Source organism: Lathamus discolor, chromosome 1, assembly GCF_037157495.1.
Source record: "Lathamus discolor isolate bLatDis1 chromosome 1, bLatDis1.hap1, whole genome shotgun sequence".
Taxonomy (NCBI): domain Eukaryota; kingdom Metazoa; phylum Chordata; class Aves; order Psittaciformes; family Psittacidae; genus Lathamus; species Lathamus discolor.
The window spans coordinates 45,864,267-45,877,142 of NC_088884.1; the positions used below are offsets into that span (position 1 = coordinate 45,864,267).

The window sequence follows — 12,876 nt, forward strand, 5'->3', positions numbered from 1 at the left end:
TCCAACCCTGCTGCCATGGGCAGGGACACCTCACACTAAACCATCCCACACAAGACTCTGTCCAACCTGGCCTTGAACACCGCCAGAGATGGAGCATTCACAACTTTCCTTGGGCAACACATTCCAGTGCCTCACCACCCTAACGGTAAAGAACTTGCTTATATCCAATCTAAACTTCCCCTATTTAAGTTTGAACCCATTACCCCTTGTCCTGTCACTACAGTCCCTGATGAAGAGACTCTCCCTAGCATCCTTATAGGCCCCCTTCAGATACTGGAAGGCTGCTACGAGGTCTCCACGCAGCCTTCTCTTCTCCAGGCTGAACAGCCCCAACTTTCTCAGCCTATCTTCATATGGGAGGTGCTCCAGCCCCCTGATCATCCTCGTGGTCCTCCTCTGGACTTGTTCCATGTCCTTTTTATGTTGAGGACACCAGAACTGCACACAATACTCCAGGTGAGGTCTCACAAGAGCAGAGTAGAGGGGCAGGATCACCTCCTTCGACCTGCTGGCCACGCTCCTTTTGATGCAGCCCAGGATACTGTTGGCTTTCTGGGCTGCAAACACACACTGCTTGCTCATGTTGAGTTTCTCATGGACCAACACTCCCAAGTCCTTCCCTGCAGGGCTGCTCTAAGTCTCTTCTCTGCCCAACCTGTAGCTGTGCCTGGGATTGCTCCGACCCAGGTGTAGGACCTTGCACTTGGCATGCATTTTGGGGTTATGCTTTTTATTTATTTAGCTTGGTATTCTTATCCACTGTAGAAAGTTCATTAAAAAGTGCTAGAAGACTTTAAGCTCTTCATCCAAGTCTATCACTTGAGCTTACTCTTCTGTATCAAGCACCCTTATGTCAAGGACATGCTTTCCTTTGTTCATCCTTGCATAAGGAAGAGAGAAGGTGTTCTGTATCCATAACCACAAAAGACAGGTACGTACTCAATGCGTGCCAGTTGCTATGCTCCTCTACTGGCTTATGTTCCATGCCCTGTACCACATCGCTGCTTTTGTATTCTTTCTCTCTACTCCTTCTACCCTCTCCCAGCAATCTCTAAAGAGCAGTTATCATTTTGAAGTGTAAATAATGAAGGGGAAAGGCATGTCAAGAACAGATCCACTCCTGGCTATACAAAGAACTTTTTTACATATCCATCTGCCCTGGCCACTGGGAAGGGTGAGCTACTGGAAACTCAGCAGTGCCCACAGGGTGTGAACTCCAGCTGACGGATGTTTTCCCTCTGCTTCTAGAAACTGGTCATTCAGAGCAACTTCCCCCATTCTTCCCGTATCCACTATAGACGAAGGAAGTAGTAATATGAGATGAAAATCAGCAGTCTCTTTTAAAAGGAAATGGAGTAGAAATGTATATTTGTCGAACCTTACAAATGCACCCTGAACCTTTTAAAGATGTCTTCAATGTAATAAAGCATAGTCAAAGAAAAGGCAACCGAATTTTACATTGATTGTGCGATCAGGTACATTTACTAGCCAAACTGGAAAGTTTTGGCTAAACATTTAGTGTTCCTTTTTATTTTCACACACACACACACACACACACACACACATGAAAAATGGAAATATTCATGCATCAAACCTTTTTCAGAGTTTGCCATTTTTACAGAGCTTTAGTCTATTATCACTCTTTTCCAGGTGAGTGGAAAGGAACTAATTTTTGTTTAGAAGTTTTGAAAGCCAGTAGATGAGGAAGCACAGACTCCATCTGCCATTGCTAGCTTCTGACTGCAACCCTAGCAACCAGCTGTAGGATAATGGGTTGCATAAAGAAGGAAGGATGGAAATGGGATTATCAAAATGGGGCTGATGAAATGCTAAGAACTTCAAGGAGGTCATGGACTTTTATTGTTACAGCCTGTGGGTCTCACTTCATTGACCTCTGTTGATGCTCCTCTATTATGTAGTGAGTCAGTTCTTTTCTTGCAAGCTTTGCTTACTGTGTTAATTATGCAACAATTAGTTCAAAGCTTATGACACCACTTCTTTCTGTTCAAACATGGTCAGTTTGCTTGAAGAACACTTTGCAATTCTCTAGTTGAATTGGCATAGAAAAGTTTTATTTCTAGTGATTTAAAAGTAATTTTTAGTGTCTTTGATGAAAATTCTCTAGCTGCAAGATAGTAAAAATGAAAATAAGACAAGAGGCATTTTGAACTTTGCTTTCATGGCTTTGGCCTTCATTTTGAAATGAAAGAGACTCTGCAGTCAACTCCAATGAAAAAGGAAGCATTTCAGTGACAACCCATATTTCACCAGTTTCTGGAGGAGAAGGATGAATATGTAATCAAATTTCCACTTGAAGCTTGTTGAAGACTTGTTAATGCAACTTAACATACTGCAAAGGTAGTCGTTTCAGAGGCAACCCTGGGACTTGCTGCCTGAATGCATTATTGCTGAAGCAACCGATAGAGAGCCTTGAGTAGAAGAGATCCATCCTCCACTCCCAGGGTCTGTCACTTGGGGCTGTTCCTTCACTGGCCCTGCTATCTCTGTTGATCAGGTTCACTGATGTAGCAATATGGTATCAAGGGTAAACTGCACTGTTCCTCAGAACCTTGGGTCTGCCTCTTAGATGTAATGCCTAGCAGAAAATGAACATGATTATTGTCTTGGAAATGGCTTAGATGTTGTGAAATGCAGCAACAGAAAGGAGAATATAGGACCTAAAGATGTGAAGATTTTCTTCAACTAGCTTTGAAAGAAGCAGGACTTTGTCATTTGATCCTGGGCCTTATTTGTATTTTGCTCAAAAGGTAAATATTTGTAAGAAGATGGTGGTGTTTTACATGACAAAACTGGAGACAGAAGCAAATATTGAACTATTGCTCATTTATATTCCTTCTGTGTAGTGAATGAGGCAGTAGAACTGTGGAAGTAATAGTAAGTAATAATGTAGTTAAGAGATTGGGATTATAATACATGCCTTAGAAAGAGAAGCCAGATGTTGCATAAGCAGTATTAATTTTGGCAGCAATTAAATTTGAAATGTTTGGGTTTAGTTTTAGTCGCATTTTATGAGTAATTACATAGAGGTTTGTGAGCATATTTATATGCCTACATTTTGTTTGAGCTTATAGCTAGAGACAGTGTAATTTTTGTCATCTTGGAAGTGAAATATAACTGCTTTTTAAACTCTTCTAATATTCACTGTAAATTCAGGAATGCTTTGCGAATTTAATGAAATGTTCATAATCTTAACTGATTATCTATTTAAATAACTAGTTGTCCCTTCATAGTGGACATTCAAGCCAGCTATCTCTCAGAAGTATGCTCCCCTGATTTTATTTAGCTGAAAATTTTATTGTTTGATTTTCCTTTAAGCCTTTTCCTGACTTTGTTTAATCTGAAACTGGAAGTAGAGACTCATAAATCTAACCATTTTTGCACTGTCAGAAGCCACAGGGAAAACCAGCGCTCAATCAAGACCAATTTCACAAGAAAAGGAGGTACTTTCATGCCTTGTCAAGGTTTTTAAAATTATATCCTCTGTTTTTTCGCTCCTTTTTCTTCTACCAAACCTTACAGCAAATAGAAACAAACAGTAATTATTTGCTGGAATACAGCATTTAATCTCACATCTGTACAGCTTAGCGGGTTTTTTATGTGTTTAGACATGTATATAAAAATAAAGTGGGGGGCAAGAGAGAGACAATGTCTGCTAATTGAATAACTTAAAAGGAAAAAAAGTCTTCAGGAAGATGAGTAGAACAAAAGACCTTAAAGTATCAAGTATTTAATCAAGTGTGTCAGTACTAAAACATGTAGTGAACACAGAAGATTAATTTGATAATTATTACAAATAAAAGTTCTTTAAATCCAAAAAGCACAAATGTCATACACTCACCGGAGTAATTGATTTTTTTCAAGTTGACCAATTACTGTATTACCTCTATTAATATGTGAAATTGTTTATTCCAGAAATAAAATATAAATAGAACTTTTCTGATAAATTGGTTGCAAAATTGTGTCTAAGAATTTTTATGGTTTTTGTTTGGTTTTTTTTTTTTAAGCAGCTTAAATGTCAGACAATGCAACTGGTTTATTTTTATGTCAATTCTATCCATAGGAAACTGGATTAAAATGCCATGATAATAATAATAACAACAATAATATCATCCCCTGGAATAATAACAGCCTATGCAATTTTTTAGAGTAAACAAAATTCAGGTTCTAGAAAATTTGCAAAATATCATTGCTATTCTGACAGTCATACCTCTTGCCACCTGCAACATGCTTGACAGTTAGTTAAAAACCTTGGTGCCATGCCAAAAAATATCCTGAATGTTATTCCCTTATTGCTCACATTACTGCAAGTACCAACTAAATGTAAGTCCTGTTACTATTAGAAGTGATTTACTACCTAATTTGAAGTTAGTTGAGATCTCGTTTCGGAAGCAAAGCTGTGTGGTGCTGTTAGTGTAGAAAAAAAGAGGGTCTATTCCTCCATTCTGTTAAACCCTGACCCAATGATGGGAAGGAAACAATGTAGATGATGGTTACTTCTTTAGCTAAGTGCCATTCACTTTTAGAGTCATAGAATGGTTTGGGTTAGATTTTTTTGCCTTGAAGTCTACTGGTTTAATTCAAAAAGTTTTTGTGAGACTTGGAGGGAAAAAAATTCTCTGGTTAGAGACTGGAGATGGAAAAAGTCCAGGATCTTTGCAATTCAAAAAGGTATCAGCAAATAAAAGGATAGAGGAAGAAGAGAAAATTGCTGTTAGAGAAACTAGAAATAGAGGTGATATTTTGATACTCTTTGTTTATTAAATTTGTTCATAGCAGAAAGAAGACTGGGAAAAATTGAACTGGTGTAGGTGCTCAGCTGTACGGTAAATAATTTAGTGAAATTGCTTAATAAGAGGACTGCTTATGGTACTGCATGTGAAGTGTGTTAATTTTATTGTGCATTTGGAAAGGAGCTCCTTATTGCAAGTAAAGGGAAAATGACAGGCTAAACATGAATGACTTAGAAATACCACCACCATACCTCATCCACTTTTAAAAGTCTCACAGTCTACCATTTTCTCAACTAAATAAATGAATCTCCTAGTTTCCAAGAAAGCCCAATTATTGCATTTAACATCTGCTTTTTTAAAGCCATGTGGATGCACCTGATGTCTATGACTTAATCTTGTTTTCACAGAATTTTGCCATTCAATTGTTAGTAACATGCACATTTGTATCTCTGAAATACCAGTCAGCATGTGTTTGTTTGTTACCTTAGTTTTGTTCCCAATATTTATTTTGAAGTTACTTTTTGCAGTAACCTCCCCCTCTCTTTTTCCTTTTCCTTACGCAGAGGATTACTACTTCAGGAGAACAGCAGGTTTTCAGAGGCGTTGCATTACTATAAACTGGCAATTGGTAGCAGACCCACACTAGCATGTAAGTATTTCAACTATACAAGCTTGCATAATATAGAATATAGGGTTGTTTTTTTTTTTTTTAAGGAAATCTTCCTAGTCTTTAATGACACTTTTTTTCTCATGAAATTTTTAATTCAGAAAGCAAAAAGTGAAAATGTGCACTCTTGTTTGAAAGCGTTTATTAGGCAACAGCTACATTTAATGTAGTGCACAGAAGAAGCTGTTAATGAGTTAACACTGGACAGCACTGCTTCTGATCTGGGGTGGTGAGCCGTAAGTGCTGTTGCCCAAATTTTCAGTCTCCTGTTTTCTGTTTCATATAGCCAGTTCCTGATTTTCGAGGTATGTGATGTAACACGTATTTTCAAAGTCCATTCACTTTTGCTTTCTTGCCTGGGGGAAAAGGGAAATAATCCATACGAGGTTGCTAGCAATCACTTCCAAAATTAAGTAGATACCTTTTAAGATTGCTGTCTTTTTTTGGTAGCTTCAGTATTAAATGTTCTATATATGTATGTATATACGTACATGTATACATGTATAAATATATGTATATGTTTTTGGGACATTTCAAATACTGATGCTGTATGCTTCATACAGTCCTAAAAAGAGGAACAAAATGGAGCACCCTGCTTAACTAGTGTTCTGTTCCCTCCTTCCTCAGTCTTAATAGCCCCTTTCTCTTTAGTTGTCTCTGAACTTTTACCTCTTCTGTGTTCCTCTTTACACCAATGAGTGATCTCTACTATACAAACCCCAGATTAGATAACCGTGGGATCTCTTTCAGATATTACTTTGAAGTAATATCTTTCAAATATTACTTTGAAACATCGGAACCACATCAAAAAAGAATATTTTTTCCCTCTCCACAGCTGCCTATTTAAATACTGGTATCATCCTGATGAACCAAGGGAAGACAGAAGAAGCCAGGAGGACTTTCCTGAAGTGTTCAGAGATCCCTGATGAAAATTTGAAAGACCCTCATGCCCATAAAAGCTCTGTTACTAGCTGTCTTTATAACTTAGGAAAGCTTTTTCATGAGCAAGGACACTATGAGGTAAGACTCCAGATTTGTCTGGAATATAATGATAAAACTTTCATACATAAGTACTAGCTATTGCTTCCAGACAGGCTTTCAAAATACATCACAGGCACAAATTGATTGAATTTCACCAAATCAAGATTAGCATTCTTTACAGTGAATATTTATTCTCTATAGCCACAGGTGTGACGACGTTAATTAGCAGCATGATGTTCTAATGTCAGAGTCAACATTAGCAATGGTCACATCTGTTGTGTGTTAATTCATTCTTTTTGGCTTTATCCCCATGGCTGGTATGCAAAGAAGATAGCCTGATTACAGACCAGCCGATCTAAAGTGTATTGGCTTTTTATTCAAAACAGAGTAAGCCCATCTTTAGTTGAGAAAATGGAATTATGTTTGCTTTCTAGGCTCCAAAAACAAGACCTAGTTAGAACAATTCAAAACTTCAGTGATTAAAAACATCCCACTATGTGCTATTTTCAGATAAGTGCTGATGTGGGTTGGATATCTTTAATGTAACCCTATGTTGCACCTAACACATCTCATTTCATTTACACGTACAAATGTGGCTGTTGTGATTCCTCTCCATTCTCCCTGACGAAATTACTAAAACTGGACATTTGATTGACTTTTACCTTTGGCAGTATTTGAAAGAGTCATTCTCTCTTTGCCTTGCTGAGCATACCTCAGAAGGAGTTATGTATGGTTTTGATCCATATAACTCTTCCTGACCATGACAGTTCATTCAGCTGTTTAAGATTAGGCATGCACAAGCTCTATGAATTCTTTGTCATCTGTATGCTGAATCCAGCTTTGTCAGATGGCAGTTACTAATTGGTTAAGACACAGACAGCTAATACATCCATAAAGATGAGTTGGAGTTTGATGCCTGGTTGGTGCAAGGGATTTTAAGAATATAAACCATCAGATTTCTGCTTGGTGATCATTGCAGTCTGATCCAGCCTTGAGCTGATCATACACTTGGATTTTCTGAAGCGTATTTCAGCCTTCACAAGTTGTGACTGTTTGATGGGATGATGTAGAGTATTATGCACAGCTAACAGACTGACCAGTAAGCATACTAAGTTTTGAATGAATCATAGATGTGTGATAAAGTAATTCAAGGCACGGCACATTTGCAAGGGAATCCAATTTTGGCATTCTTGAAACTATAATCTATCTCATTCCTTCTGTGGAGCAGACTTCATTTGTATGGATTATGTTTTGTTACTACTTGTCAGTAGACAATTAATTTTTAGGTCACTTACTGTAGCTTAGTCATCAGAAAGTCCTCTGTCTGCAGTTTGATATTATCCCATATTCTCTGACTGCCTATACAATATATGTTTGTAAACTCGTGAGTCATTGAGGGATATTAAAATGTATACTTGTGCCTGGGAAGAGAGTTGCAATATTGGAACTAATTTGATCTCTTGTCAATAAGCTTCACTGACTTATATAAATGAGAAATGTTAACTTTCTCTGGTATTTATGATGTGTTTCTTTCTTCACCTTTCATTTTGAAAGGAAGATAGTTTGGTTTTACCGTATATGTGAAAGACTGTTTTTGAAATTGGTTCTTTACTTAATGATTTATCCCACTTGTGTGTCTTTTTTCAGGATGCCCTCATGGTTTACAAAGAAGCAATACAGAAAATGCCAAGGCAGTTTGCCCCACAGAGCTTATACAACATGATGGGTAAGTGTATTGTTACTGCCTTAGAAAGGTATTTAAGGAGTTAGGCAGGGTAAAACAAAAAAGCTTAGCCAGGCAACTGGTGCTAAAATGAATTAGCTAATAAAAACAAAATAATTGCTTTCAGTAGATACAAGCCAAACCAGGTTCAGAGCTTAAATGACAGCAAATGCAATGCTGCATAAGGCACACTAAATGATAAGACTGTTAGATACTTGATGTCTTTAGGAATGTCCATGAAGCACTTTTATGTTTAGAATGCATGGAGAATTAAGAGGAATTCTCTCTGAAAGTGCATTTGTTTCTTCTAAGCAACCTCAGTGTCTGGCCCAGTAAACTCTGTGAGCTCCTTTCTGGGACAGAAAAGGATGTAAGATGCTTTACTTTAAAGTAGTTCAATGTAGAGCAATTAAAAATATATGTGGAAACAATTAGGATAAACAGGAAGCACGTGGGGTTTTGTGGTCATCCCTCTCTTCTCTCCCCTCCCAGTGCCTGATGCATGAGAGAATGTATTGGTTGATGTCATTTGGCTTGACACAGTTGTGGAAAGGAGGCACCACTCACTTCTGTCTACTTATCCAGGCAGACATCTTTTATTAGCTCCTTGCAAGTACTAGGGCATAGGAAAAAAAATATTCTAAAATTGTAGTTGTAACTGTTGGTATGTGTTTGTAAAACCTAAATTAATTCATGTCTCTGTAAATGCTAAATTAATTACTTTTCTTGTCATAGTGACAAAGTGTCTAATGTCAATAGTACTATAAACACTTCCTCAACAGTTCATACAGTTCAGTGGAGACTTATTTTTCCCTGAGTGCTGAGCTTTGTCATATTAATACAAATGGCTAAAATCTCTAGAATACACAAGTTGATTATGGCATGTACTGCACAGAGAGTCTTAGTGCAACTGTTGTTTTATCAGGATTTGCTGGTAAATTCAGTTGGTTTATCAACAGTCACCACTGTTGTGACTGAAGTACCGCCATGCTCCAGCGAACCCTCTGAAGTCTGACTGCCCTCTTTAGTGCAAATATATATTTCATATTTTTGATTAAAGTGCTCCTCGGAAGTACAAAAATTGGAAAGAGTAGACCAGCGCTGTTTCTAGCATGATGGTTGTTCCACTGCAAAGTGAGCCTGTGCCACTCTTTATTTTCCCAATAGTAGATGCTTCCTTTAGGACCACCATGACCTATAAGATTCTTTACTTTTTTACTTTATTTTTCCCATTCGTTACATTTTTAGGTTCAGAATGTCTTTCTCAGCTCCCTTTATAAGCACAGTCTATGATGTACGAGTTCACTCTGTTCCTGGGATTTGCATTTATTAAGTCAAAGCGGTAGTGAACACAAAGACCAGCTCAGTCCTTTGCCTGGGCTTGGCTGCTGCTACACTTCCTCCCTGCACTGCTTAGCTGATACTTGGGCTTGTTTCCTTTAGTCAGCTGCCAGCACTTCACGGATGTCCTAGCGGCATAACAAGTTAGGGTCAGCTGAGCTTACCTTGCAAAGAGCAGCAGGCTATTATGGAGCTTGGTAAAGTGAAACTAATCATTAGCATAGCATTTATTTGTATTTTGTTTGCTGTTGTGATGGCAGCTGTTGCAGGGAAACCAGAACTTGCTTCACACTAGTTGCTGAGGTGTAGCTTGTTTACTATGCTACAAAGGCAATCCAAGGGGCTACGTAAAGGGTCAGGTAGTGACTTGAATTTAGCACAGTGCTGCTATATTAACAGCAATACTCAGACCAATTTGTTTAAAGCTGTCGTGGATGCGTCTACATGAGCATACAGGGCTGGAGTGAGTTAGGTTAGTCTCTTTTACCTGTATTAGTGTAAAAATTAGATGACATGACAAAGCTAGGTAGCTATACTCATTTTATAGGGTGGAAAGGAAAAGATAACCTCTGGGTAGTAATTAAGCCCATCTGATTTAGATATTTATTTTAGATTATATAAATAAACCCCTGCAAGCATACTTCTCCTGTAAAAGCAGCTGAGATGGCTAGCTTAGATTTACTAGCTCAAGTTGTGTGAGATAAATCCTAAACACTCATTCAGTCATCTCTTTGCATCGCGTGTGACAGGAGAACAAGGAAACTGCATCCGTTATCAGGAGTACGTCCACTCTGCAGTTCATACCATGTCACTGGGCATCAGTGGGCCAGCTGGATTGTTTATTTCTGTTTTGAAGTTCAAAATAAAGTTACAAACATGTTTCCTATAACACTTTCTTTGATAAACAATTTTACATAAACTTGTCTGACTGCTTCTTCCCTTTAAAAGGGAGACTGGAGGAACTGAAATAGTCCGGTCCTGTCTTGTGCGCCTGGAACTGCATGAATCTGACACTGAGCTGTACCCACTCTCCATATGCTTATTGCTGAGGAGAAGTGGGAAAAACTGGGAAAGGCTCCCCATCTGCTTGGGAAGGAGGGGTCTTTCCCTGTTTTTTTACATGTGGAAAAAGTCTTCATGGTTTATCACAAAGTCCAAGACTAGCTAGAATTTGAGGATTATCTGCTGCAGTTGTTACTGTGATTAATGTATTCTGAGTCTCTGTCAATCACTCTGCTTTTTTCAGTGACACGCATATTGCTGCATATTGGCATATGATCTAAGAAAACAGTGCTTTCTCTATTTTTTAATAATGATTCAATGATGTCATTGAAGCTTTTATGGAAGCTTTTTCCCCTGTATGGTGTATATGGCATACTCAAAAGAGAATAAACAGGAGACAAACTGTTTAAACTCAATTAGGTTTGAACTCCAGCACTCTGAGTGCGCTAGCATTAACACTCCAGCAGTGTTAAGCCTTTACACCACCTGCTTTCCCTGTTTGTGTTACACTTCTTTTCCTGTGCTTGCTTCTATTGGCCTTTCGCTCTGACAGGCCCAGTCACTCACTCCTCCAGTGTGCCAGCCTCCCCGGCTGACTCTCATTCTTTAAAACCCTAAGTAACTTGACTCTTAAAGGAAAAAGTACTGGGGCTCAAGAAGCAAGTCGTCCATTTGACTTTGCATTTATTCATGGCACAAAATGCAGGGCCAGAATACCAGCATTGGATACTCTACATTTGTGCACATGAGAAGTTGCAGGGCAGATTTTGGTCTTCTGTTGCTGTGATTTATTTTGCCAGGTGTGCAAGAACTCAGCTAAAGAAACCATATGTTTCTCTGGCTTTGTACCAAGAAAGTAACACCACCACCCCCCCCCCCTTTTTTTTTTTTTGTTAAAAGAGTCCCTAAAAATTAAAACTCTAAAACTAGAATCAAAATAATTATTAAACAAGCTGTATAGGTTTGGCTTGGCATTTATTTTCTCTATGTCATATTTCTTTGATGTAAATTAAAAAGTACATGCTAAGGTTACACAGATTAATTTGCTTGGCATGGCAACATGCACTACAAAGGCCAGAGTCCAGCTCAGCTGCATTAAATAGGTAATATATTTTGTTTCAAATTTCAATTAAAGCCTGGGGTCAAAAGATAAAATGGTCCCTGTGGGATCTTGAACACTTTAATGCCAATATTAGGATTGCTTAAGGATCAGACTCTGCTCTAGATGTCTTTTGTGTTTCTTGAAATCTGATATTGTACAGTTGATTGTATTACATTGCTTTTAAAACCACATTGGCCCACCTGCTACAGTAATTCATATTCCTGCCAGTTAAGTGATGTGAGGTGGACCATGGAGGCTTTATTTTATTACTAAACAGTAACAAGAAAGATGTTAGGGTGGCATTGTTCAGGTTTAGATGGGCAAGATACTGTCATAAGGACAAATGTCTTGATGGCACTTCATCTGCCCTTTCCAGCTAACACTGGAGTGCAAAGCCTTACAGATATTTGTTAAGAAGAAATGCAAGTTACAAGAGAACCTAACATCACAGGAGTGAATACAGTTAATGATGCACAAATTAGCGTTCAGATTTTTCTTTGCTAATCTGCTACATTACACATGGACAGAAAACAAATCGTACACAAGTGGCAGCCAGGTACAGAGCAGGAAAGCGGAGCCAGATTTTACATCTGGTGCAGAGGTTTGCATCTTAAGTACAAAGGCTTAGCATGCAGCAGGACTTTCTGTGTTGATGATTATAACATAACTATTGCTTTATTTGATTATGCTTTTGGGTGGATGTGGTTGTTTGTACAAATCTGTTAATATTGTTAAGGCTCCTATCCCATTTGCCCCTTGCTCCCATTAAATGCTTTTTTTTTATTGAATTACTTTTAAATATTGTTTAGAACTCCAAGAAACACTTTTGCTGGTATAGCTTTACAGTTCATGCTGTGCAAGACTTACTTTTTAAGAGCCAAAGTTGATTAAGCTGTGAAATGCATATCCCACATCATAACTTATGCAGAGCATTCTGCCTGCATTGGTCTGAGCTCCAGTTATGCTTCCTATGCATCTCATGAAGCTTTACTGATGATTTATTACTAAATGTACATTGCAAACTTTTTTTTTTCTTTTAAAACCATCTTGGTTAAAAAAAAAAAAGTTTGTTTTTTCTCTTTTCTCTTTTATATGTATATTTTGTTACGTGTTCTAGGGAAATAAGAATAGACTTCAATGCTGAGGGGAGTAAAATTCTGTGCTTCCTTCTCTCCCCTTCCCTATCCTCATCCTGCTACTTTAAGCCTTCCTCCTCTGAGACTTTGCAGACTATGGTAGTTTATATCTGCTGGCCAAAGCTGTGTATAAATTTCCAGGCTGATTGCAGTGTCTCCTGTTTTTTCACTTT

General features: G+C 38.1%; 1 protein-coding gene across 4 annotated transcripts in view; it reads left to right on the forward strand.

Moving 5' to 3' along the window:
• Nucleotides 1-12,876, forward strand: part of TMTC2 (transmembrane O-mannosyltransferase targeting cadherins 2) — a 252,735-nt gene that overhangs the window by 169,556 nt on the left and 70,303 nt on the right. For all 4 annotated transcript variants that reach the window (XM_065669680.1, XM_065669690.1, XM_065669700.1 and 1 more), the window contains 3 exons: nt 5,315-5,400; nt 6,254-6,438; nt 8,047-8,125. In XM_065669680.1, the coding sequence (XP_065525752.1) occupies nt 5,315-5,400; nt 6,254-6,438; nt 8,047-8,125 (350 nt within the window). The remainder of the gene's footprint in view (nt 1-5,314; nt 5,401-6,253; nt 6,439-8,046; nt 8,126-12,876) is intronic.